This window comes from Physella acuta, unplaced genomic scaffold (genome assembly GCF_028476545.2).
Source record: "Physella acuta isolate Inbredline_101_S28 unplaced genomic scaffold, ASM2847654v3 ptg000222l, whole genome shotgun sequence".
NCBI classification, from domain to species: domain Eukaryota; kingdom Metazoa; phylum Mollusca; class Gastropoda; family Physidae; genus Physella; species Physella acuta.
The window spans coordinates 779,899-807,430 of NW_026731741.1; the positions used below are offsets into that span (position 1 = coordinate 779,899).

Genomic DNA, 27,532 nt, shown 5'->3' on the forward strand with positions numbered 1-27,532 from the left:
TCCCCCATTTGATCCCACGAGAAAATTAAAATCTCCCCCGCCATGTTTACGAGTGCTGGAGTTAGCCCCCATCTCGATTATTCCATCACTTATTTTTTTGGTGATATAACTCACAAAAACCAAAACACTGACCAAAATTACTCTGAGACCTTAGCTGTCACGAAATTGTGCTGAAGTTCTCGTTTACGGTCGTGTCAAACTCGCAAGGTGTCTTTTAATTTGTTTCGCCGAGGTTATACCACAAGCTGGTTCTTCAGAACTTTAACGTTACATCATTGGCAGGAGTTATCGTTACTTCTCTTCTCCAGCATGGTACGTAGGACATTAAAATAGCCAATAGTTCTTAATACCTAGACATTTATAGCAATGGCTTTCCTCGTTATATATGTGTGTATAAGTATGTCAATTTAATTTCCAGTGATAGGTTCCTTGTGGTCAATGGTAAAACTGGGGTTGGCATTGCTACCCAATTGCGTTTGCTTTTAATCTATCAATCTCCGTATATATATATATATATATATATATATATATATATATATATATATATATATATATATAATCTGTAAAGGACCGTGACTTTTGTATTTATTGAGCAGCGTATACCTGACATTTCCCGAGTTTAGGAAATATATTATTTTTCCAATTAAATGTTTATATGCAAATTCTATCAATCTCCGTATATATATATATATATATATATATATATATATAATCTGTAAAGGACCGTGACTTTTGTGTTTATTGAGCAGCGTATACCTGACATTTCCCGAGTTTAGGAAATATATTATTTTTCCAATTAAATGTTTATATGCAAATTCTAAACTTAACCCTAACCACAAGCAACCACAAAGCTAAAACACAAAAACAAACACAAACGCAAACACAAACACAAACTCAAACACAAACGCAATAAAATGTATACATTTTTTTCTAGGAATATAAGTGAAAATATTGTTTGGCATTAATAAGTTTAATATGTTTTAGTAATGTGCGTGTATTTAATATTTTTAATACGGTCTTTTGTTGACGTATGTAAAAGAGTAAAAACTTTGCCAACAGTTTTTAAAAATTCAGTCGTAACATAAATAGACCCTTCTAAATACCTTAAAATAAGACAATACGATGCAAGTAACAAAAATAAGTGGTGTATACGTTTATGGTTCTAGAATGGATGCCTGAATCTAATCTTGTTCAATCACTAATATAAACACCGATGCCAAAAGAACAGCCACACTGGTTTAACTTTCTCTATTGGCCACTAAGAAATGTAACGTTTTATAGCTTTAATTTAGTATATTCCTATTACTGTTACATTCAACAGTAGGTTTATACCTAAAGAACAGTGACTGTAAAAATGCTCAACAGAAGACTGCGCACAAATGAGAGTGCAAGGATATTTTAGTTTTCTTAAATCGAGCATTTATAGACATTAACAAAGAACTACTACATAATAAACACTTTTCGACAAAATATGACAAAATTAAATTAGTATAATTAATGTGTATATGCGCATGTTTTGTATGCGCAGTTTTCCGTTTGCGCCAAACAGCCGCGCTGTTTGAGAAAGTGTATATTTTATTTCTTTTTATTTTCTATCTTCCTATTTTTTTTATTTTACATTTTGCAGTACCCCAAACACTCCGATAAACAATTTTTTGTATGGAATAAGCTCGAAATCCCCAAAAAAATGGTAAAGAAATAGACTTAATGAAATACATATTTTTGTCATTGTAGAAATGAACTAAAATGAAAACACATTTTAAACGTATCAATGCTAGCACGGTCGTGTTATAGATAATGACCTCGAACGTGATGGAACTGGCACTGAATGATTAGTTATCTGGAGAGTGACTTGTGAAATTATATGGCTTTTTTTTTTAAATTATATTTTCACACTTGAATGTAATGCAGATCGACCTTAAAAGCAACAATCCCACCCCCACTCCTAGTAAAAAATTTAATGTCTCCGGTTTGGAACTTTGTTTATACTTTAAGTCCAGTTTAAGTTTAATGACTTAGTTTCAGTTATTGTTAATTTTGGATATGATTAAAGGTTGAGGTTTTAGTTTAAAATTAGGATAAATTGTATCGGAAAAAAAAGGCATTTCAAAATCTCCGTGAATTATTTTCTTTTTGTGGGGACGATCTACCTCACCCACCTGTGTTTACTTAGGTTAATTATTAATTACGTTTATTGATGATATCGTATTAACAAAATATAACTAATTAAAACATCAGAAAAAAAACGTATAAACAAACTCTGCGATCTGTGACAGTATAAAACATGAATGGGAACCGTACCACAAATAAAAACTTATAAAAAATGTTCTCAAACACATATTTCAATTGTGTTTGCTGAGGTTTTTTTTTTGTTGTTTGTTTAGTCAAAGTTAGTTATCTAAGGTATATATCTTTAGCCCCGGCAGGTAGATATCTTTAGTCCCGGCAGGTAGATATCTTTAGCCTATGCAGGTAGATATCTTTAGCCGATGCAGGTAGATATCTTTAGCCCAGGCAGGTAGATATCTATAGCCCCGGCAGGTAGATATCTTTATCCCAGGCAGGTAGATATCTTTAGCCCCGGCAGGCAAATATCTTTAGCCCCGGCCGGTAGATATCTTTAGCCCATGCAGGTAGATATCTTTAGCCCCGGCAGGCAAATATCTTTAGCCCCGGCCGGTAGATATCTTTAGCCCATGCAGGTAGATATCTTTAGCCCCGGCCGGTAGATATCTTTAGCCGATGCAGGTAGATATCTTTAGCCCCGGCAGGCAAATATCTTTAGCCCAGGCAGGTAGATATCTTTAGCCCATGCAGGTAGATATCTTTAGCCCCGCAGGCAGAAAGCTTTAGTCCCTTTAGGTAGATATCTTTAGCCCCTTTAGGTAGATATCTTTAGCCCCGGCAGGTAGATATCTTTATCCCATGCAGGTAGATATCTTTAGCCCCGGCAGGCAAATATCTTTAGCCCAGGCAGGTAGATATCTTTAGCCCATGCAGGTAGATATCTTTAGCCCCTTTAGGTAGATATCTTTAGCCCCGGCAGGTAGATATCTTTAGCCCATGCAGGTAGATATCTTTAGCCCCGGCAGGCAGATATGTTTAGCCCATGCAGGTAGATATCTTTAGCCCATGCAGGTAGATATCTTTAGCCCATGCAGGTAGATATCTTTAGCCCATGCAGGTAGATACTTTTAGCCCATGCAGGTAGATATCTTTAGCCCATGAAGGTAGATATCTTTAGCCCCGGCAGGTAGATATCTTTAGCCCCGGCAGGTAGATATCTTTAGCCCCGGCAGGTAAATATCTTTAGCCCCGTCAGGTAGATATCTTTAGCCCCGGCAGGTAGATACCTTTAGCCCATGCAGGTAGATATCTTTAGCCCCGGCAGGTAGATATCTTTATCCCATGCAGGTAGATATCTTTAGCCCCGGCAGGCAGATATGTTTAGCCCCGGCAGGTAGATATCTTTAGCCCCGGCAGGCAGATATCTTTAGTCCCTTTAGGTAGATATCTTTAGCCCCTTTAGGTAGATATCTTTAGCCCCGGCAGGTAGATATCTTTATCCCATGCAGGTAGATATCTTTAGCCCCGGCAGGCAAATATCTTTAGCCCAGGCAGGTAGATATCTTTAGCCCATGCAGGTAGATATCTTTAGCCCCGGCAGGCAGATATCTTTAGTCCCCTTAGGTAGATATCTTTAGCCCCTTTAGGTAGATATATTTAGCCCCGGCAGGCAGATATCTATAGCCCCGTCAGGTAGATATCTTTAGCCCTTTTAGGTAGATATCTTTAGCCCAGGCAGGTAGATATCTTTAGCCCCGGCAGGTAGATATCTTTATCCCCGGCAGGTAGATATCTTTAGCCCCGGCAGGCAGATATCTATAGCCCCGGCAGGTAGATATCTTTAGCCCTTTTAGGTAGATATCTTTAGCCCAGGCAGGTAGATATCTTTAGCCCATGCAGGTAGATATCTTTAGCCCCGGCAGGTAGATATCTTTAGCCCATGCAGGTAGATATCTTTAGCCCATGCAGGTAGATACCTTTAGCCCATGCAGGTAGATATCTTTAGACCATGCAGGTAGATATCTTTAGCCCATGCAGGTAGATACCTTTAGCCCATGCAGGTAGATATCTTTAGCCCATGCAGGTAGATATCTTTAGCCCATGCAGGTAGATATCTTTAGCCCATGCAGGTAGATATCTTTAGCCCCGGCAGGTAGATATCTTTATCCCATGCAGGTAGATATCTTTAGTCCCGGCAGGCAAATATCTTTAGCCCAGGCAGGTAGATATCTTTAGCCCATGCAGGTAGATATCTTTAGCCCCTTTAGGTAGATATCTTTAGCCCCGGCAGGTAGATATCTTTATCCCATGCAGGTAGATATCTTTAGCCCCGGCAGGCAGATATGTTTAGCCCATGCAGGTAGATATCTTTAGCCAATGCAGATAGATATCTTTAGCCCATGCAGGTAGATATCTTTAGCCCATGCAGGTAGATACCTTTAGCCCATGCAGGTAGATATCTTTAGCCCATGCAGGTAGATATCTTTAGCCCATGCAGGTAGATATCTTTAGCCCCGGCAGGTAGATATCTTTAGTCCCGGCAGGTAGATATCTTTAGCCCCGGCGGGTAGATATCTTTAGCCCCGTCAGGTAGATATCTTTAGCCCCGGCAGGTAGATATCTTTAGCCCCGGCAGGTAGATATCTTAAGTCCCGGCAGGCAGATATCTTTAGCCCCGGCAGGCAGATATCTTTAGTCCCGGCAGGTAGATATCTTTAGTCCCGGCAGGTAGATATCTTTAGTCCCGGCAGGTAGATATCTTTAGTCCCGGCAGGTAGATATCTTTAGTCCCGGCAAGCAGATATCTTTAGTCCCGGCAGGTAGATATCTTTAGCCCATGCAGGTAGATATATTTAGCTCCGGCAGGTAGATATCTATAGCCCCGGCCGGTAGATATCTTTATCCCATGCAGGTAGATAACTTTAGCCCCGGCAGGCAGATATCTTTAGCCCCGGCAGGTAGATATCTTTAGCCCCGGCAGGCAGATATCTTTAGTCCCTTTAGGTAGATATCTTTAGCCCCTTTAGGTAGATATCTTTAGCCCCGGCAGGCAGATATCTATAGCCCCGGCAGGTAGATATCTTTAGCCCTTTTAGGTAGATATCTTTAGCCCCGGCAGGTAGATATCTTTAGTCCCGGCAAGCAGATATCTTTAGTCCCGGCAGGTAGATATCTTTATCCCATGCAGGTAGATATCTTTAGCCCCGGCAGGCAGATATCTTTAGCCCCGGCAGGTAGATATCTTTAGCCCCGGCAGGCAGATATCTTTAGTCCCTTTAGGTAGATATCTTTAGCCCCTTTAGGTAGATATCTTTAGCCCCGGCAGGTAGATATCTTTAGCCCATGCAGGTAGATATCTTTAGCCCATGCAGGTAGATACCTTTAGCCCATGCAGGTAGATATCTTTAGCCCATGCAGGTAGATATCTTTAGCCCATGCAGGTAGATACCTTTAGCCCATGCAGGTAGATATCTTTAGCCCATGCAGGTAGATATCTTTAGCCCATGCAGGTAGATATCTTTAGCCCATGCAGGTAGATATCTTTAGCCCCGGCAGGTAGATATTTTTAGCCCCGGCAGGTAGATATCTTTAGTCCCGGCAGGTAGATATCTTTAGCCCATGCAGGTAGATATCTTAAGCCCCGGCAGGTAGATATCTTTAGCCCATGCAGGTAGATATCTTTAGCCCATGCAGGTAGATACCTTTAGCCCATGCAGGTAGATATCTTTAGCCCATGCAGGTAGATATCTTTAGCCCATGCAGGTAGATACCTTTAGCCCATGCAAGTAGATATCTTTAGCCCATGCAGGTAGATATCTTTAGCCCATGCAGGTAGATATCTTTAGCCACGGCCGGTAGATATCTTTATCCCATGCAGGCAGATATCTTTAGCCCCGTCAGGCAGATATCTTTAGCCCCGGCCGGTAGATATCTTTATCCCATGCAGGCAGATATCTTTAGCCCCAGCAGGTAGATATCTTTAGCCCCGGCAGGTAGATATCTTTAGCCCCGGCAGGTAGATATCTTTAGACCCGTCAGGTAGATATCTTTAGCCCCGGCAGGTAGATATCTTTAGCCCCGGCAGGTAGATATCTTTAGCCCTGGCAGGTAGATATCTTTAGTCCCGGCAGGTAGATATCTTTAGTCCCGGCAGGCAGATATCTTTAGTCCCGGCAGGCAGATATCTTTAGCCGATGCAGGAAGATATCTTTAGCCCCGGCAGGTAGATATCTTTAGCCCCGGCAGGTAGATATCTTTAGCCCCGGCAGGTAGATATCTATAGCCCCGGCCGGTAGATATCTTTATCCCATGCAGGTAGATATCTTTAGCCCCGGCAGGCAGATATCTTTAGCCGATGCAGGAAGATATCTTTAGCCCCGGCAGGTAGATATCTTTAGCCCCGGCAGGTAGATATCTTTAGCCCCGGCAGGTAGATATCTATAGCCCCGGCCGGTAGATATCTTTATCCCATGCAGGTAGATATCTTTAGCCCCGGCAGGCAAATATCTTTAGCCCAGGCAGGTAGATATCTTTAGCCCATGCAGGTAGATATCTTTAGCCCCGGCAGGTAGATATTTTTAGCCCCGGCAGGTAGATATCTTTAGTCCCGGCAGGTAGATATCTTTAGCCCATGCAGGTAGATATCTTAAGCCCCGGCAGGTAGATATCTTTAGCCCATGCAGGTAGATATCTTTAGCCCATGCAGGTAGATACCTTTAGCCCATGCAGGTAGATATCTTAAGCCCATGCAGGTAGATATCTTTAGCCCATGCAGGTAGATACCTTTAGCCCATGCAAGTAGATATCTTTAGCCCATGCAGGTAGATATCTTTAGCCCATGCAGGTAGATATCTTTAGCCACGGCCGGTAGATATCTTTATCCCATGCAGGCAGATATCTTTAGCCCCGTCAGGCAGATATCTTTAGCCCCGGCCGGTAGATATCTTTATCCCATGCAGGCAGATATCTTTAGCCCCAGCAGGTAGATATCTTTAGCCCCGGCAGGTAGATATCTTTAGCCCCGGCAGGTAGATATCTTTAGACCCGTCAGGTAGATGTCTTTAGCCCCGGCAGGTAGATATCTTTAGCCCCGGCAGGTAGATATCTTTAGCCCTGGCAGGTAGATATCTTTAGTCCCGGCAGGTAGATATCTTTAGTCCCGGCAGGCAGATATCTTTAGTCCCGGCAGGCAGATATCTTTAGCCGATGCAGGAAGATATCTTTAGCCCCGGCAGGTAGATATCTTTAGCCCCGGCAGGTAGATATCTTTAGCCCCGGCAGGTAGATATCTATAGCCCCGGCCGGTAGATATCTTTATCCCATGCAGGTAGATATCTTTAGCCCCGGCAGGCAAATATCTTTAGCCCAGGCAGGTAGATATCTTTAGCCCATGCAGGTAGATATCTTTAGCCCCGGCAGGCAGATATCTTTAGTCCCCTTAGGTAGATATCTTTAGCCCCTTTAGGTAGATATATTTAGCCCCGGCAGGCAGATATCTATAGCCCCGTCAGGTAGATATCTTTAGCCCTTTTAGGTAGATATCTTTAGCCCAGGCAGGTAGATATCTTTAGCCCCGGCAGGTAGATATCTTTATCCCCGGCAGGTAGATATCTTTAGCCCCGGCAGGCAGATATCTATAGCCCCGGCAGGTAGATATCTTTAGCCCTTTTAGGTAGATATCTTTAGCCCAGGCAGGTAGATATCTTTAGCCCATGCAGGTAGATATCTTTAGCCCCGGCAGGTAGATATCTTTAGCCCATGCAGGTAGATATCTTTAGCCCATGCAGGTAGATACCTTTAGCCCATGCAGGTAGATATCTTTAGACCATGCAGGTAGATATCTTTAGCCCATGCAGGTAGATACCTTTAGCCCATGCAGGTAGATATCTTTAGCCCATGCAGGTAGATATCTTTAGCCCATGCAGGTAGATATCTTTAGCCCATGCAGGTAGATATCTTTAGCCCCGGCAGGTAGATATCTTTATCCCATGCAGGTAGATATCTTTAGTCCCGGCAGGCAAATATCTTTAGCCCAGGCAGGTAGATATCTTTAGCCCATGCAGGTAGATATCTTTAGCCCCTTTAGGTAGATATCTTTAGCCCCGGCAGGTAGATATCTTTATCCCATGCAGGTAGATATCTTTAGCCCCGGCAGGCAGATATGTTTAGCCCATGCAGGTAGATATCTTTAGCCAATGCAGATAGATATCTTTAGCCCATGCAGGTAGATATCTTTAGCCCATGCAGGTAGATACCTTTAGCCCATGCAGGTAGATATCTTTAGCCCATGCAGGTAGATATCTTTAGCCCATGCAGGTAGATATCTTTAGCCCCGGCAGGTAGATATCTTTAGTCCCGGCAGGTAGATATCTTTAGCCCCGGCGGGTAGATATCTTTAGCCCCGTCAGGTAGATATCTTTAGCCCCGGCAGGTAGATATCTTTAGCCCCGGCAGGTAGATATCTTAAGTCCCGGCAGGCAGATATCTTTAGCCCCGGCAGGCAGATATCTTTAGTCCCGGCAGGTAGATATCTTTAGTCCCGGCAGGTAGATATCTTTAGTCCCGGCAGGTAGATATCTTTAGTCCCGGCAGGTAGATATCTTTAGTCCCGGCAAGCAGATATCTTTAGTCCCGGCAGGTAGATATCTTTAGCCCATGCAGGTAGATATATTTAGCTCCGGCAGGTAGATATCTATAGCCCCGGCCGGTAGATATCTTTATCCCATGCAGGTAGATAACTTTAGCCCCGGCAGGCAGATATCTTTAGCCCCGGCAGGTAGATATCTTTAGCCCCGGCAGGCAGATATCTTTAGTCCCTTTAGGTAGATATCTTTAGCCCCTTTAGGTAGATATCTTTAGCCCCGGCAGGCAGATATCTATAGCCCCGGCAGGTAGATATCTTTAGCCCTTTTAGGTAGATATCTTTAGCCCCGGCAGGTAGATATCTTTAGTCCCGGCAAGCAGATATCTTTAGTCCCGGCAGGTAGATATCTTTATCCCATGCAGGTAGATATCTTTAGCCCCGGCAGGCAGATATCTTTAGCCCCGGCAGGTAGATATCTTTAGCCCCGGCAGGCAGATATCTTTAGTCCCTTTAGGTAGATATCTTTAGCCCCTTTAGGTAGATATCTTTAGCCCCGGCAGGTAGATATCTTTAGCCCATGCAGGTAGATATCTTTAGCCCATGCAGGTAGATACCTTTAGCCCATGCAGGTAGATATCTTTAGCCCATGCAGGTAGATATCTTTAGCCCATGCAGGTAGATACCTTTAGCCCATGCAGGTAGATATCTTTAGCCCATGCAGGTAGATATCTTTAGCCCATGCAGGTAGATATCTTTAGCCCATGCAGGTAGATATCTTTAGCCCCGGCAGGTAGATATTTTTAGCCCCGGCAGGTAGATATCTTTAGTCCCGGCAGGTAGATATCTTTAGCCCATGCAGGTAGATATCTTAAGCCCCGGCAGGTAGATATCTTTAGCCCATGCAGGTAGATATCTTTAGCCCATGCAGGTAGATACCTTTAGCCCATGCAGGTAGATATCTTTAGCCCATGCAGGTAGATATCTTTAGCCCATGCAGGTAGATACCTTTAGCCCATGCAAGTAGATATCTTTAGCCCATGCAGGTAGATATCTTTAGCCCATGCAGGTAGATATCTTTAGCCACGGCCGGTAGATATCTTTATCCCATGCAGGCAGATATCTTTAGCCCCGTCAGGCAGATATCTTTAGCCCCGGCCGGTAGATATCTTTATCCCATGCAGGCAGATATCTTTAGCCCCAGCAGGTAGATATCTTTAGCCCCGGCAGGTAGATATCTTTAGCCCCGGCAGGTAGATATCTTTAGACCCGTCAGGTAGATATCTTTAGCCCCGGCAGGTAGATATCTTTAGCCCCGGCAGGTAGATATCTTTAGCCCTGGCAGGTAGATATCTTTAGTCCCGGCAGGTAGATATCTTTAGTCCCGGCAGGCAGATATCTTTAGTCCCGGCAGGCAGATATCTTTAGCCGATGCAGGAAGATATCTTTAGCCCCGGCAGGTAGATATCTTTAGCCCCGGCAGGTAGATATCTTTAGCCCCGGCAGGTAGATATCTATAGCCCCGGCCGGTAGATATCTTTATCCCATGCAGGTAGATATCTTTAGCCCCGGCAGGTAGATATCTTTAGCCCCGGCAGGCAGATATGTTTAGCCCCGGCAGGTAGATATCTTTAGCCCCGGCAGGCAGATATCTTTAGTCCCTTTAGGTAGATATCTTTAGCCCCTTTAGGTAGATATCTTTAGCCCCGGCAGGTAGATATCTTTATCCCATGCAGGTAGATATCTATAGCCCCGGCAGGCAGATATCTTTAGTCCCCTTAGGTAGATATCTTTAGCCCCTTTAGGTAGATATCTTTAGCCCCGGCAGGCAGATATCTATAGCCCCGTCAGGTAGATATCTTTAGCCCTTTTAGGTAGATATCTTTAGCCCAGGCAGGTAGATATCTTTAGCCCCGGCAGGTAGATATCTTTATCCCCGGCAGGTAGATATCTTTAGCCCCGGCAGGCAGATATCTATAGCCCCGGCAGGTAGATATCTTTAGCCCTTTTAGGTAGATATCTTTAGCCCAGGCAGGTAGATATCTTTAGCCCATGCAGGTAGATATCTTTAGCCCCGGCAGGTAGATATCTTTAGCCCATGCAGGTAGATATCTTTAGCCCATGCAGGTAGATACCTTTAGCCCATGCAGGTAGATATCTTTAGACCATGCAGGTAGATATCTTTAGCCCATGCAGGTAGATACCTTTAGCCCATGCAGGTAGATATCTTTAGCCCATGCAGGTAGATATCTTTAGCCCATGCAGGTAGATATCTTTAGCCCATGCAGGTAGATATCTTTAGCCCCGGCAGGTAGATATTTTTAGCCCATGCAGGTAGATATCTTTAGCCCATGCAGGTAGATACATTTAGCCCATGCAGGTAGATATCTTTAGCCCATGCAGGTAGATATCTTTAGCCCATGCAGGTAGATATCTTTAGCCCATGCAGGTAGATATCTTTAGCCCATGCAGGTAGATATCTTTAGCCCCGGCAGGTAGATATTTTTAGCCCCGGCAGGTAGATATATTTAGTCCCGGCAGGCAAATATCTTAAGCCCCGGCAGGTAGATATCTTTAGCCCCGGCAGGTAGATATCTTTAGCCCCGTCAGGTAGATATCTTTAGCCCCGGCAGGTAGATATCTTTAGTCCCGGCAGGTAGATATCTTTAGCCCCGGCAGGTAGATATCTTTAGCCCCGGCAGGTAGATATCTTTAGTCCCGGCAGGCAGATATCTTTAGTCCCGGCAGGTAGATATCTTTAGCCCCGGCAGGTAGATATCTTTATCCCCGGCAGGTAGATATCTTTAGCCAATGCAGGTAGATATCTTTAGCCCCGGCAGGTAGATATCTTTAGCCTATGCAGGTAGATATCTTTAGCCCCGGCAGGTAGATATCTTTAGCCCCGGCAGGTAGATATCTTTAGCCCCGTCAGGTAGATATCTTTAGCCCCGGCAGGTAGATATCTTTAGTCCCGGCAGGCAGATATCTATAGCCCCGGCCGGTAGATATCTTTATCCCAGGCAGGTAGATATCTTTAGCCCATGCAGGTAGATATCTTTAGCCCCGGCAGGCAGATATCTTTAGTCCCGGCAGGTAGATATCTTTAGCCCCGGCAGGCAAATATCTTTAGCCCCTTTAGGTAGATATCTTTAGACCCAGCAGGTAGATATCACAGGTAGATATCTTTAGACCCGATTGGTCCCGGCAGGTAGATATCTTTGGTCCCGGCAGGCAGATATCTTTAACCCCTGCAGGTAGATATCTTTTACCAAACCCGCCCCTACGCTAGATAATTAATTACGTCAAGACCCCTGCTGTCTGTAATTAAATTATTAGAATGCATAACTGGCACAACGTTAAACCAATTAGCGCATGCGTATGTGTGTCTGTAAGTGTGTGTACGTTTATGTGTGTTTGTGTGTGTGATTGTATATGTATGTGGGTGTGCTAGTGTGTGTGTGTGTGTGTGCTAGTGTGTGTGCGAATGTGTTTCTTGACGTCGAGTCCGCCGAGATAAGACTGACCGTGACGTAACAGGTGTCTCACCTGCTAAACGTCCGAACAACGCTGACGACGTGCCGTAAAGTGCGGGAAAGGTCTTGCTTGCAGACGTCACGCCTTAGGGTCAGGGTCACGTGATGACGTCCAGTAACGCTGTGCTTTGTGTCGTCTGCAGGATAACAGTTTTTCTGAGGTGAATCAAAAACTTCTGGGGAAAAAAGACGAAAAGGTTAGTCAGCTTTTGATTGGTTAAAAATTACACCCCACCCTTTCCGCTGTTTATTTAACAAACAACACTTTATAGTAACCCCATTCAGAAATTATCGCGTTATGACTAAGTTTAAGCCACTGCTCTCTATGATAATCTTAGAACAGCAACCCTTTATTAACAACATAACTAAATAACTTCCTCCCCCTTATAAATGGCAATCATTTGTAAATAATCTGAGTTTGTTTTTGTTTTTTTTAAAGTTTCCTGTAATATTTTCCTTTTAAAAAATATTAATAAATGTAGGCTACATCTATCTTAAGATTTAATTAGTTTTTTTACGAATACGCTTTTTAATACCACAACTAAATAAACCGGGAGTGATCTCCCCTAAACTTTCTCGAATATTTTTATATAAAATAACAGGGGATGGAAACTCGGGCTATAGACATGATTTTTAATCCATTTTAAATACTTAAAGTTTTAAAAATAGAATAAAATCTCGTAGACAAAAGAATTGCACACCAAGTGAACGCTAAATAAAAAAATGCATAATAGTGCGCAATATTATTAGTACTTTAAAAATTTACATTAGTTTTTTGAGAAATCGGAAGTAGCGTAAATTACTACTTCCGGTCAACGGAAATGACTCAAAATTTAACAGAAGGTAGAGAATTAGATCTTTTACTTACATGTGAAATTTCGTTTATCTATCTGAAATAGTACTCAAGTTATAGGCTTTTGAAAATTTCAAAGTAGGAAAAGTACCACTTTTGGTTATCGGAAATCGCTCAAAAGTTGATACGGATCTACGATTTTGATAAAATACTTATATATGAAATGTCATCAACCTAGCTGTAACAGTACTCAAGTTATCGTGTTTACACACACACACACACAGACAGACAGACACAGACAGACACACAGACATACGGACAAGATTGCAAAATTATGTTTTTCCGTATCAGTGAGATGTAAAACGTCGAGATTTGTAAAAATCTCGATTTTTTTTTTTTGCACGATTACAAGACTTTCTCTATACTTCTTATATACGAGAAAGTAAAAACACTCGACCATTACAAAAACTTTCTTTAACAGCTTTACAATACAACATCTTATAAATCTATTTCATATTACTTCTAATGATTATATATATATATATATATATATATATATATATATATATATATATATATATGAATCTGCGACTGTGTTCAATTGCAACAATTAATTAATCAAACCCATCCAAGCATGATCCTGTCCCAAACGCCGCTCCACTGATGATGTCTTGAAGGGAGGATTGCCCCCTCACACCCCCTAGAGACGCCAATGATAATAACTCCATACAGTTTCGTACACTGCCACAACCTAAACACAGATACCAGAGCTTCAGAAAACAACAAACGAAACTTTAAAGTGCAATACAATCGTCAAAAAAACAAAACTGGCACCAAATCCTAGAACACAATACATGAATGTTTAAAAACAAGCCTCGACCTTCCCCAACAACTAACAAAGGCTATTGTTGGGAGTAGTGAACATATTAAAAAGGAAATGGAATTACTAGAAACAGCAACTATGTAAAATTACTGTGAAAATATATTACTTTAATGTGACAATTAGTTCATGTTTATAGTTAGGATTAATGTCAATGCGTTTGTTAAATCAGATTCCAAGCTCACAGTATACTAGCAGTAAGTGCATAGGTTTTATTGGTTAAATATTTTAAACATTTTTACACGCGTTATTTGTATTCAGAGTGTGAAAAAAAAATGAAATGTTGTTGGTTTTGCATTAAGTGTTATTGCTATATATTTTTTCTATTTGACCATTGGAAAAATTATTTAAAATAAAAACTATAGGTTGTTCGCATCCCTATGTAAAGTGAAAAGCATACATTTTATTTCATACTAGCTGCAGTGCCCGGCCTAGTCCGAGATGTTGCATTTTATTGAAAGTAGGCTGAAGTAAATTTATTACAGTGAAATTAACACAATATCAAACATCAAAGAAACTAAAACTAACGGAAAAGACATTGTTTTTCATCAACACCCAAATAAAATAGGTCAACTGTAAAAATCTACTAATCCAGTTTTAAGTTTCAGACATGCGAAAATATTATTTTTAGCTTTGTTTTGATTTCGCGAAGATGACTATAATGGCTGTTGTGCTGGTGTCTATTTAGTTGAGATGTATTTTGTTTTTTTTTTCTATCCACCGTCTCGAGTGACAGCTTTTGTATTGTCCTCAGATGGTTCATACGTTCGCACCCTCGCCACTAGACTCGCCAAACGGGGTTGTTCTGAAAAGTCTCACCGAGATAGATCCGGAAAACGCAAAGCGTGAAGAGGGTGTGGAGGCGGAGGTCGCGGGCCCCCCGTCTAAAGGCTGCTACGTGGCGTGCGTGGAGGGCGTGGAGCGGTGCGTGGGTCGGCTCTACAAGACAACACGGGGTTACCTCCACGCTGGGGTCAGGGCCACTGTCATCTTGGCGTATTACGCCTATTTTTCCTACTGCATGTACTACAGGTAGGTAGACATTATACTATGTTAGCATGCTTCGTTGAGTTTTAGCACTACCGTTTGTGTTTGTAGACCAAGTGTACACTACAAATGGTATGGTTCGGTAAGGCTAACGAGGGGAATAGTAATACGCTACAAGAAGCCTAATCACAACTACATCCTTCCCCATACATCCATACATATAAACACACACACACACACACACACACACACACATATATATATATATATATATATATATATATATATATATATATATATATATATATATATATATATATATATATATATATATATATATATATATAATTTTACCCGGGGGTTACAATCCCATCGACCACCATAGAGATGGCTGTCTACGTAACATTTACCAAATTGTTGTTCTCCCAGGTTCGGTGATGAGGGGTCAATACTGCTGCTGATTGGTACGTCGCTGTTTACCATCTGGGCAGTGAGGAAGTGTCTGGCATCCAAATGTCACGTGATGACCATCCCGAAATGTATAAGAGCGTGCGAGGTGCCTCGAAGGGCAAAGCGTGCCTTACGTTGGTCAGTATGGGACAGTTGTCCAACATTGTTTCACTTTAGAATTGCGGGTTGTTATTTTTTAAAGTCAATTCTTGAATTTTAAACATTCTTGTTTACACCAGTGGCTATAAAAAAATGATTCATATTTCGTTAATATTTAAAGTCAAGTTCACAGTTTTTTTACTAGAAAAATAATATTTTTTAAAATTTTTATGACAGGGCCTTGTATCTGATAGCCCTGTCTGGGCTTGTGATCTACATCGCTCTACGTATCCTGCCCAGCCACCCACAGAACTGCCAGTCTCTACTGGGGATCGTCGTCATCATCGTCGTTTGTTTCGTCATCTCCACCAAAGCCAGTCGTGTAGGTCTCCGTAAAATTAACGTTTACTGTCTGTCTCTCTGTATTTTCTATTTACCCTCGCTATCTTAGAATGCTGTGTGATTATTGGACCGTAAAAATAATAAAACACTTTTATATTCTAGTACTTATTATTCTTATTAATTATTATTTTACAACCGTCGTTATTATCATGATACATATAATGGATCTCTTTTTATAAATATTAATTGCATTAACTTATTACCATTATTGCCTTTATCATTGTTATTATTATTAAATTTTTCTTTGTTCGTGGGGGAGGGGTTAAGGTAGGATAGTTACCTTATTCACGTTAAAATTCAATTATCATAAGATCTATTATTGAAATGGTATATTATATATAATATATATATATATATATATATATATATATATATATATATATATATATATATATATATATATATATATATATATATATATATATATATATATATATATGTACAGGTGAACTGGCACCCGGTGTTCTGGGGATTTATCATCCAGTATGTGTTCGCCATGTTGACGTTGAGGACAAAGGTGGGCTACACCATCTTCATGCGACTTGGTGAACTGGTAACCTCCCTTGTCAGCTTCTCTGATTACGGCGCCGCCTTCGTCTTGGGCCGCAACTTCCGGGAAATGGGTCTGGCATTCAATGTATGTTGGTGGTGGACATTACGTGGTGATGTTGTGTGGTGGTGGGCATTGTGTGGTGATGGTGCGTGGTGATGTGTGGTGATGTTGTGTGGCGATGTTGGGTGGTGATGTTGTGTGGTGGTGGACATTGTGTGGTGATGTTGTATGGTGATGTTGTGTGGTGATGTTGTCGTGTTAGTGGTGTGTGGTGATGTTGTGTGGTGATGTTGTGTGGTGTTGTGTTGTGGTGTTGTGAGGCGATGTTGTGTGGTGGTGTTATGTGGTGTTGTTGTGTGGTGTTGTTGTGTGGTGTTGTTGTGTGGTGATGATGGGCATAGTCTGTGTCGTAACGTTATGTGGTCATTTGTGGATACAGTGTGTGTGATGATGGTGGCCACAGACTGTTTGTTAAAGTTGTGTGTGGTGGACATTGTGTGGTGATGTTGTGTGTTGGTGGTGGCCGTTGTGTGGTGATGTTGTGTTGTGATGTTGTGTGGTAGTGGTGGACATAGTGTGGTGATGTGCGTTGGTGGTGGACATAGTGAGGTGATGTTGTGTGTTGGTGGTGGACATAGTCTGCTTGAAATGGTGTGGAGATCTTGTGTTGAACTTGTATGGTATGAAGCAAGTTTATTTATTATATTGTATGAAGACCTAAATATTTGTTCCTGAATGTTGTGTTATTGTATGTTGAATTAGCGTCACGCAAGTACACAAATTCCACTTCTATTTTTAGGCAGGAGTTGTCATCATCTTCTTCAACGCAATCATCTTTCTGCTGATTCACTGGGGCGTTCTAGAAAATGTAGTGGTCAAGCTGGGTAGGACACTGTCCTACTGTTTGGACACAGGTCCTGTGGAATCTGTCGTGGCCGTGGCCAATATTTTCATTGGACTGGTAAGTAGGTCTTTAATTAAGCAAATAATTAATTGGACTGGTAAGTAGGTCGTTAATGACGCAAATAATTAATTGGACAGGTAAGTAGGTCTCTAATGACGCAAATAATAAATTGGACTGGTAAGTAGGTCTTTAATGACGCAAATATTAATTGGACTGGTAAGTAGTTCGTCAATGACGCCAATATTTTCATTTAAATTTGATTGGTTCTCTGTCCTTAGTATACATCTATTATTTGATTTGTCTAACACTATCTGTTCCATCTGGCCAGGCTGAGGCCCCTCTCCTGGTGAGGAACTACCTGCCTACACTGAGCAAGTCTGAGATTTGTGCCATCATGACCTGTGGGTTTGCCAGTGTCTCCGGTGGTGCTATGGGCATGTTTATCAGTGCTGGGGTAAGTGCTAGGTGTTATGGGCATGTTTATCAGTGCTGGGGTAAGTGCTAGGTGCTATGGGCATGTTTATCAGTGCTGGGGTAAGTGCTAGGTGCTATGGGCATGTTTATCAGTGCTGGGGTAAGTGCTAGGTGCTATGGGCATGTTTATCAGTGCTGGGATAAGTGCTAGGTGCTATGGGCATGTTTATCAGTGCTGGGATAAGTGCTAGGTGTTATGGGCATGTTTATCAGTGCTGGGGTAAGTGCTAGGTGCTATGGGCATGTTTATCAGTGCTGGGATAAGTGCTAGGTGCTATGGGCATGTTTATCAGTGCTGGGGTAAGTGCTATGTGCTATGGGCATGTTTATCAGTGCTGGGATAAGTGCTAGGTGCTATGGGCATGTTTATCAGTGCTGGAGTAAATGTTAATTGTATTGTCGGTGTCAATGGTAAACGTATATGATGGTTGTGGTATTAACATGGCACAGCACGTGAAAGTACCAGAAGAAAGTTTACTTAAGGCCGATAATCACCACCATCTCTTATATCGGTAGGCCCCGGCTAACCACCTGCTTACCGCAGCCGTAATCTCAGCTCCTGCAGCTCTGGCTATATCGAAGCTGGTGTGTCCGGAGACGGAGCCGGTTAACTTTGAGTCCCAGAATGATGTCCGTATGACAGACAAATCCAGGTGAGAAAACTGGCTGACGACAAACATCAAACAACCACCCAGTTAAACTGAGATTAATTACAAACAGGATACATTTTATTTGTATTTTAACATTGATCATAGCTGTAACCAACTTAAGTATGCTGATGTGTCTGTGTATGATTCCAGTTCTAAATGCTGATGTGTGTGTGTATGACTCCAGTTCTAAATGCTGATGTGTCTGTGTATGACTCCAGTTCTAAATGCTGATCTGTTTGTGTACCACTCCAGTTCTAAATGCTGATCTGTTTGTGTACCACTCCAGTTCTAAATGCTGATGTGTGTGTGTACGATTCCAGTTCTAAATACTGATGTGTCTGTGTATGATTCCAGTTCTAAATGCTGATGTGTCTGTGTACGAATCCAGTTCTAAATGCTGATGTGTGTGTGTACGATTCCAGTTCTAAATGCTGATGTGTGTGTGTATGACTCCAGTACTAAATGCTGAAGTGTGTGTGTACGATTCCAGTTCTAAATACTGATGTGTTTGTGTATGATTCCAGTTCTAAATGCTGATGTGTGTGTGTACGATTCCAGTTCTAAATGTTGATGTGTGTGTGTGTGTATGACTCCAGTTCTAAATGCTGATGTGTCTCTGTACGATTCCAGTTCTAAATGCTGATGTGTTTGAGTACCACTCCAGTTCTAAATGCTGATGTGTGTGTATGATTCCAGTTCTAAATGCTGATGTGTCTGTGTATGACTCCAGTTCTAAATGATGATGTGTCTGTGTATGACTCCAGTTCTAAATGATGATGTGTTTGTGTATGACTCCAGTTCTAAATGCTGATGTGTCTGTGTACGATTCCAGTTCTAAATGCTGATGTGTTTGTGTATGACTCCAGTTCTAAATGCTGATGTGTCTGGTGTACGATTCCAGTTCTAAATGCTGATGTGTCTGTGTACGATTCCAGTTCTAAATGATGATGTGTTTGTGTATGACTCCAGTTCTAAATGCTGATGTGTCTGTGTACGATTCCAGTTCTAAATGCTGATGTGTTTGTGTATGACTCCAGTTCTAAATGCTGATGTGTCTGGTGTACGATTCCAGTTCTAAATACTGATGTGTTTGTGTATGATTCCAGTTCTAAATGCTGATGTGTGTGTGTACGATTCCAGTTCTAAATACTGATGTGTTTGTGTATGATTCCAGTTCTAAATGCTGATATGAGTGTGTACGATTCCAGTTCTAAATGTTGATGTGTGTGTGTGTGTATGACTCCAGTTCTAAATGCTGATGTGTCTCTGTACGAAACAAGTTCTAAATGCTGATGTGTTTGTGTACCACTCCAGTTCTAAATGCTGATGTGTGTGTATGATTCCAGTTCTAAATGCTGATGTGTCTGTGTATGACTCCAGTTCTAAATGATGATGTGTCTGTGTATGACTCCAGTTCTAAATGATGATGTGTTTGTGTATGACTCCAGTTCTAAATGCTGATGTGTCTGTGTATGACTCCAGTTCTAAATGCTGATGTGTCTGTGTACGATTCCAGTTCTAAATGCTGATGTGTTTGTGTATGACTCCAGTTCTAAATGCTGATGTGTCTGGTGTACGATTCCAGTTCTAAATGCTGATGTGTGTGTATGGCTCCAGTTCTAAATGTTGATGTGTCTGTGTATGATTCCAGTTCTAAATGCTGATGTGTCTGTGTATGATTCCAGTTCTAAATGCTGATGTGTCTGTGTATGACTCCAGTTCTAAATGATGATGTGTTTGTGTATGACTCCAGTTCTAAATAATGATGTGTCTGTGTATGACTCCAGTTCTAAATGCTGATGTGTCTGTGTACGATTCCAGTTCTAAATGCTGATGTGTGTGTGTACGATTCCAGTTCTAAATACTGATGTGTTTGTGTATGATTCCAGTTCTAAATGCTGATGTGTGTGTGTGTACGATTCCAGTTCTAAATGTTGATGTGTGTGTGTATGATTCCAGTTCTAAATGCTGATGTGTCTGTGTATGATTCCAGTTCTAAATGCTGATGTGTCTGTGTATGACTCCAGTTCTAAATGATGATGTGTTTGTGTATGACTCCAGTTCTAAATAATGATGTGTCTGTGTATGACTCCAGTTCTAAATGCTGATGTGTCTGTGTACGATTCCAGTTCTAAATGCTGATGTGTGTGTGTACGATTCCAGTTCTAAATACTGATGTGTTTGTGTATGATTCCAGTTCTAAATGCTGATGTGTGTGTGTACGATTCCAGTTCTAAATGTTGATGTGTGTGTGTGTGTATGACTCCAGTTCTAAATGCTGATGTGTCTCTGTACGATTCCAGTTCTAAATGCTGATGTGTTTGTGTACCACTCCAGTTCTAAATGCTGATGTGTGTGTATGATTCCAGTTCTAAATGCTGATGTGTCTGTGTATGACTCCAGTTCTAAATGATGATGTGTCTGTGTATGACTCCAGTTCTAAATGATGATGTGTTTGTGTATGACTCCAGTTCTAAATGCTGATGTGTCTGTGTATGACTCCAGTTCTAAATGCTGATGTGTCTGTGTACGATTCCAGTTCTAAATGCTGATGTGTTTGTGCATGACTCCAGTTCTAAATGCTGATGTGTCTGGTGTACGATTCCAGTTCTAAATGCTGATGTGTCTGTGTATGATTCCAGTTCTAAATGCTGATGTGTCTGTGTACGATTCCAGTTCTAAATGCTGATGTGTCTGTGTATGACTCCAGTTCTAAATGCTGATGTGTGTGTATGGCTCCAGTTCTAAATGCTGATGTGTTTGTGTATGATTCCAGTTCTAAATGCTGATGTGTCTGTGTATGATTCCAGTTCTAAATGCTGATGTGTCTGTGTATGACTCCAGTTCTAAATGATGATGTGTTTGTGTATGACTCCAGTTCTAAATGATGATGTGTCTGTGTATGACTCCAGTTCTAAATGCTGATGTGTCTGTGTACGATTCCAGTTCTAAATGCTGATGTGTCTGTGTATGATTCCAGTTCTAAATGCTGATGTGTCTGTGTATGACTCCAGTTCTAAATGATGATGTGTTTGTGTATGACTCCAGTTCTAAATGATGATGTGTCTGTGTATGACTCCAGTTCTAAATGCTGATGTGTCTGTGTACGATTCCAGTTCTAAATGCTGATGTGTTTGTGTATGACTCCAGTTCTAAATGCTGATGTGTGTGTGTATGACTCCAGTTCTAAATGCTGATGTGTCTGGTGTATGACTCCAGTTCTAAATGCTGATGTGTCTCTGTACGATTCCAGTTCTAAATGCTGATGTGTTTGTGTACCACTCCAGTTCTAAATGCTGATGTGTGTGTGTACGATTCCAGTTCTAAATGTTGATGTGTGTGTGTGTATGACTCCAGTTCTAAATGCTGATGTGTCTGTGTATGATTCCAGTTCTAAATGCTGATGTATTTGTGTATGACTCCAGTTCTAAATGCTGATGTGTGTGTGTACGATTAGAGTTCTAAATGTTGATGTGTTTGTGTACGATTCCAGTTCTAAATGCTGATGTGTCTGTGTACGACTCCAGTTCTAAATGCTGATGTGTGTGTGTATGACTCCAGTTCTAAATGCTGATGTGTCTGTGTACGATTCCAGTTCTAAATGCTGATGTGTCTGTGTATGATTCCAGTTCTAAATGCTGATGTGTGTGTGTACGGTTCCAGTTCTAAATGCTGATGTGTGTGTGTACGATTCCAGTTCTAAATGCTGATGTGTGTGTGTACGGTTCCAGTTCTAAATGCTGATGTGTGTGTGTACGATTCCAGTTCTAAATGCTGATGTGTCTGTGTACGGTTCCAGTTCTAAATGCTGATGTGTGTGTGTACGGTTCCAGTTCTAAATGCTGATGTGTGTGTGTACGATTCCAGTTCTAAATGCTGATGTGTCTGTGTACGGTTCCAGTTCTAAATGCTGATGTGTGTGTGTGTGTGTGTATGACTCCAGTTCTAAATGCTGATGTGTCTGTGTACGGTTCCAGTTCTAAATGCTGATGTGTGTGTGTACGATTAGAGTTCTAAATGCTGATGTGTGTGTGTACGGTTCCAGTTCTAAATGCTGATGTGTGTGTGTACGGTTCCAGTTCTAAATGCTGATGTGTCTGTGTACGGTTCCAGTTCTAAATGCTGATGTGTGTGTGTGTGTGTGTATGACTCCAGTTCTAAATGCTGATGTGTCTGTGTACGGTTCCAGTTCTAAATGCTGATGTGTGTGTGTACGATTAGAGTTCTAAATGCTGATGTGTGTGTGTACGGTTCCAGTTCTAAATGCTGATGTGTGTGTGTATGACTCCAGTTCTAAATGCTGATGTGTGTGTGTACGATTCCAGTTCTAAATGCTGATGTGTGTGTGTACGATTCCAGTTCTAAATGCTGATGTGTGTGTGTACGATTCCAGTTCTAAATGCTGATGTTAGTGTGTACGGTTCCAGTTCTAAATGCTGACGTGTCTATGTACGGTTCCAGCTCAAACCGGAACTCCTTGTCCGTGTGCTCAGAGGGGGCTGTGGCGGGGTTAAAGGTCGTGGGTGCCGTGATGGCCAACATGATGGTGTTCGTGTCCATCCTCAAGTTTATCGACGCCATCCTCGGATGGTTCGCTCTTAGAGCTGGGATACGTGGGGTGACGTTTGCCGTGAGTTGTGTCATAGATAGGAGTTGTTGTTTTTTTGTCTTAGCCTGTACTATTAGTCTTAGTCGAGACTTTTTGCCCTTTTTTTTTATTTGTCGTAAAATAAATAATTTAACAACCAATGAAACAAGTTTAGAAGAAACACCAAATTTATTCAAATGAAATCTAATGAAATAAAAAAATACTACCAACTAACAGTAAACGTATGTACATATAATATAACATTATTTGACTACTGATTGTTTTCTCTATAACAGACGATCTGCGCTTACATCCTCTACCCCCTCTCCTACATCATGGGGGCGGAGCCTGAAGACTGCGGCACTATCGGGACTTTAATTGGCATTAAGCTCTTTGCCACGCCCATGGTGGGTTACGCTGAGCTAGGAAAGCTCATCAAAGTAAGCTCCGGGGCTTAAGTGTGATTATAGATTATTGTCAAGTTTTGTTAATTATTTACAGATTTTTAAAAATTGTATTAACTAGACAGTCGCAAGATTGGCTCCTGTAGAAAATCGATGAGTCTACCCAGCTCTAATGAATACCTGGCACGAGTTGGAGGAAAGTAAAGGCTAAAAGCGGAAAAATGATTGAACTGACAACGCTGTACCTTCATCTGACCCTTACAAAACTACTCAACTTTATCTGTCTTATTGATGTAACGGCCAGAATTGCTAACTTTATTTTACAATGTTTGTAGAGTTTTGTTTTCTTTTCTTTATTTTACAAAGTTTGTATGGTTTTGTTTTCTTATTTCTAAGAACAGGCACAAGTTTGAGGACTACATGTCTCTCGGTAACAGAACTTGGCACTGGTCAGGGACTGACGTCATACTGGATAATCTCAACACGACTTTAATCGGAGGGTTTATGTCAGTAAGTTTGTAGCTCATCTGTGAACATACATCGATCAAATTTGACAGAGCTTTTTTTATAAACATAACATTGAATAGATAGAATAAAATATATAAATTATTTATTTAATTGAAGTCTTCACTATATAACTACAAGCGGACCAACATTATGCAGATGTATCCTTCTAAACCAAATTGAAATTAAAAAAACTTTAAAGGTAACAAAACTTCAAGGGACATAACTTTATTTTTACAACAATGTACTAATTATCTCTCTTAGTTACTGGATTTTTAACTTTAAAAAAAATGTTCAATCTTTTTATCAAAGTGTAATTGTAATTCAACGTAAACAATAAATTGTTTCTAGGAGCGTTCCGAGGTCATCGCGACCTACTCAATGTGCGGCTTCTCTGCCTTCACTGCCATCGGCATTTGTATCGGTACGATGGTGGCCATGTGTCCTGCCAGGAAGGACGACATCATCGAAATGGTGCTGCTGGCATTCTTCGCTGGGAACGTCGCTAGCTTCGCCACGGGTGCTGTCGCAGGTTGGTCAATACTGGTCAACATCTACATCAACATCATCTACATCACGGGTTCCCAAACTGGGGGTCGCTACCCCCCCCCCCCCCACGAAGGGCTTTCTTGGGGGTCGCCAACTGGTAGACTAAACCTAGCAATGAAATAAAAAGCAACATATTTAGAAGAATATCTGAAATTCGGATTTACTAACATCACAATGGAAATGGAATAAAAATAAACAATGCGTACTGTGCAAATTTGTTCTTAGTCATGAGTTTATGAAGATTTCAAAGCTAATACGGCATTTTGAGAATAGTCATTCGGAACACAACAAAAAAGATTTGGAGTTCTTTCGTCGGCATGAAGCTAATTGCAAAAGTCAGAGACTTTGTCGAACAGTAAGTTTTCACCAAGAAAAAATAGCTTAAGTGAAAGCATCATAGGAAGTCGCATTAGATATTGTCAAGCAAAAAAAAAACCTCACACAATCAAGCTTTCAACATTGTTTGCTTTTCAAGTTGATAACTCAACAGACGTAAGTTCGTTTTACAAGTTTTTTGTCTTTGTAAAATATATTCATTCGGATGATGGCAAAGAAGAGTTGATATTTTTTGAAGATATCATGGAGAAAATAAATACGTTTTTTTTTAAACTGGATGATTAAAATGGGAAAACGGGTGTGGGGTTTGTATGGATGGTGCGTCATGTTTGGGTCAAAGTCGAGCTTTCAAAAAGTAAAAGATGTAGCTCCCTAATAAAGGGCAATCCAAAAAGAGTGGTTGGAGAGAGTATCATTCCTAGGCAGACAAATTCGAACATCAACATAAGCTTAACCTGAAAAACTACGAATATTTTCTCTTTTCGTGATAATCTCTTGGCATTTTTATCAAAGCTGTAAAATTGGAGAAGAAAAATAAATGTTGAAAATATTGCCATGTTTGAGAAACTCTGCAGTGTGGTAGATGAATCTGATTGTGAGATAAATAAAAGTTTTGAAAGCAGATTCTGGGCACCTTGAATCTCTTGAAAACGAACTGTGGCGCTATTTTCCCTGAGCTGAAAGAAGAAGAATCTGCATTGACACGTTACCCATCCTCTGTTTCCCTTGATGTTGCCAAGATTCCCGATGAATTACAAGATGGATTCTAAAATTTGCGGAATGATTCCGCGTCAGGTATAATGTTAAATGAAAAACTGCTCAAGCAATTTTAGAGTAGTATACACCGTTCATACCAAAACGTGAAATCGATTGCCTTTCAAGTTTTAGTTCCTTTTGTGTCTACACATCTTTGCGAGAATAGATTTTCAACACTTCTCCAATTAAAAACAAAACAAAGAAATAAATTAAAAGCTGAGAATGACATGAGGTTGGCGTTAACAAAAACTCAACCACGAATGTTGAGGCTAGTGAATAGCATTCAATTTCACCCATCGCATTAAAACAGTTAACAAGAATAATTAATTTAGAAAGTCTACTAGAAAATCGTATTGTTAGTGCTTATTAATTTCTTCACTAATTTCGACTTTTTAATTCTATGGGGGTCGCGGGTCACGTATGTTTTATAAAAGGGGGTCGCCACTCGAAAAAGTTTGGGAACCACTGATCTACATCATCTACATCATCTACATCATCAATTATCTACATCATCTACATCATCTGCATCAACTACATCAACTACATCATCTACATCATCTACGTCATCTACATCATCTACATCATCTACATCATCTACATCATCTACATCATCTACATCATCTACATCATCTACATCATCTACATCATCTACATCATCTACATCATCTACATCATCTACATCATCAATCATCTACATCATCTACATCAACTATATCAACTACATCATCTACATCATCTACGTCATCTACATCATCTACATCATCTACATCATCTACATCATCTACATCATCTACATCATCTACATCATCTACATCATCCACATTCACATCCAGATCCACACCCAGGCCTACAACTGCGCCTATACCTGCATCTTCATATAAATGTATGTTTTATTTATATATGTTTATACAGACAATCATGCTAACATATCAAAATACATCATGATGTTCTTCTATAATTTTCAGGCCTGCTGTTTGAGACTTCACTACAAAAGTAAAAACTTCACAATAAAAGACAGAAAACATTCTCTCACCCCCACATCTTTGAAAGCACAAGTTACAATAACTATCTGATAGAGTAGTGTTCAAGAGTTGTGTTAAAATCTATTGTTACATATTACGAGTACAGCGATATAAGAAAACGGTTGCTTGCGGCTGACTGGGCGTGTTTTAGTTTTGTTTCGCTAATAGTTGGTTACGGTTGTGCTGGGTAGTGGGGGTAGTGGAGGTAGTGAAGGGAGGGGGGTAGTGGGGCTAGTATTGGCTATGGTGGGCAGTGCTGAGTAGTGGGAGGGGGTGGTATTACCGGGTAGTTATGGGTAGTGGAGGGTAGAGGGGGTAGGGAGTGGTAGTAGAGAGAAGTGGTGAGCAATAGCTGGCAGTATTTCATTCGAGGTAAAAGACATCTGGGTTGTCGTAGTTCATATAAATACAGCTTAAAAAATTATATTAAAATGTTACATATATGTACATATTTTGTTTATTAAAAAATGCATTCCTACATAGAGATAATTAATCATTGTTTTTGCTAGGGATCAAAGTCAATACATTGATCTTTATGCATTTGTTGTCGTCTGTTTTTGTATGTATGTTGATGATATGCTGCGCCCATAAAGCATGGAAAAGGGTGCAGACAGAAGACCAATATAAACAGTTGTAAACATGTCGTAAACATTCAGACAGGAAGTCTATTGGGTTATGGTTGGTCACATGGTCCTGGTTAAACATGCACTATACGCATGTCATTTTTAATGAGGGAGGATAGAGGAACTAAATTTGCTGAAACCATTCAACAATGTTGAATATATATATATATATATATATATATATATATATATATATATATATATATATATATATATATATATATATATATATATATATATATATATATATAAGTTAGATAAACTCATTTTTAAAATGAAGGATTGTGTAATGAATGTTTTAAAATTTTGATTGAATGAACCAACGGTCCCACCAACGGTCCCACCAACGGTCCCGCCAATGGTCTCACCAATATCCAC

At 40.8% G+C, this 27,532-nt stretch overlaps 1 protein-coding gene across 1 annotated transcript; it reads left to right on the plus strand.

Moving 5' to 3' along the window:
• The first annotated feature begins 215 nt into the window (after positions 1-215).
• LOC131937795 (solute carrier family 28 member 3-like) lies at positions 216-26,562 on the plus strand. Its single transcript, XM_059295439.1, has 14 exons — positions 216-312; positions 12,324-12,377; positions 14,608-14,885; positions 15,270-15,428; positions 15,627-15,771; positions 16,237-16,428; positions 17,144-17,305; positions 17,577-17,702; positions 18,239-18,375; positions 22,834-23,002; positions 23,257-23,400; positions 23,761-23,874; positions 24,220-24,400; positions 26,475-26,562. Exons 1-14 carry the CDS (start codon positions 310-312, stop codon positions 26,504-26,506), a joined length of 1,896 nt encoding a protein of 631 aa, XP_059151422.1. The 5' UTR covers positions 216-309; the 3' UTR covers positions 26,507-26,562.
• Positions 26,563-27,532: the final 970 nt, after the last annotated feature.

Coding starts and splice junctions, on each gene's coding strand:
- LOC131937795 (XM_059295439.1), top strand. Junction 12,378..14,607: donor TGGGGAAAAAAGACGAAAAG/GTTAGTCAGCTT, acceptor TATTGTCCTCAG/ATGGTTCATACGTTCGCACC. Junction 15,429..15,626: donor GCAAAGCGTGCCTTACGTTG/GTCAGTATGGGA, acceptor TTTTTATGACAG/GGCCTTGTATCTGATAGCCC.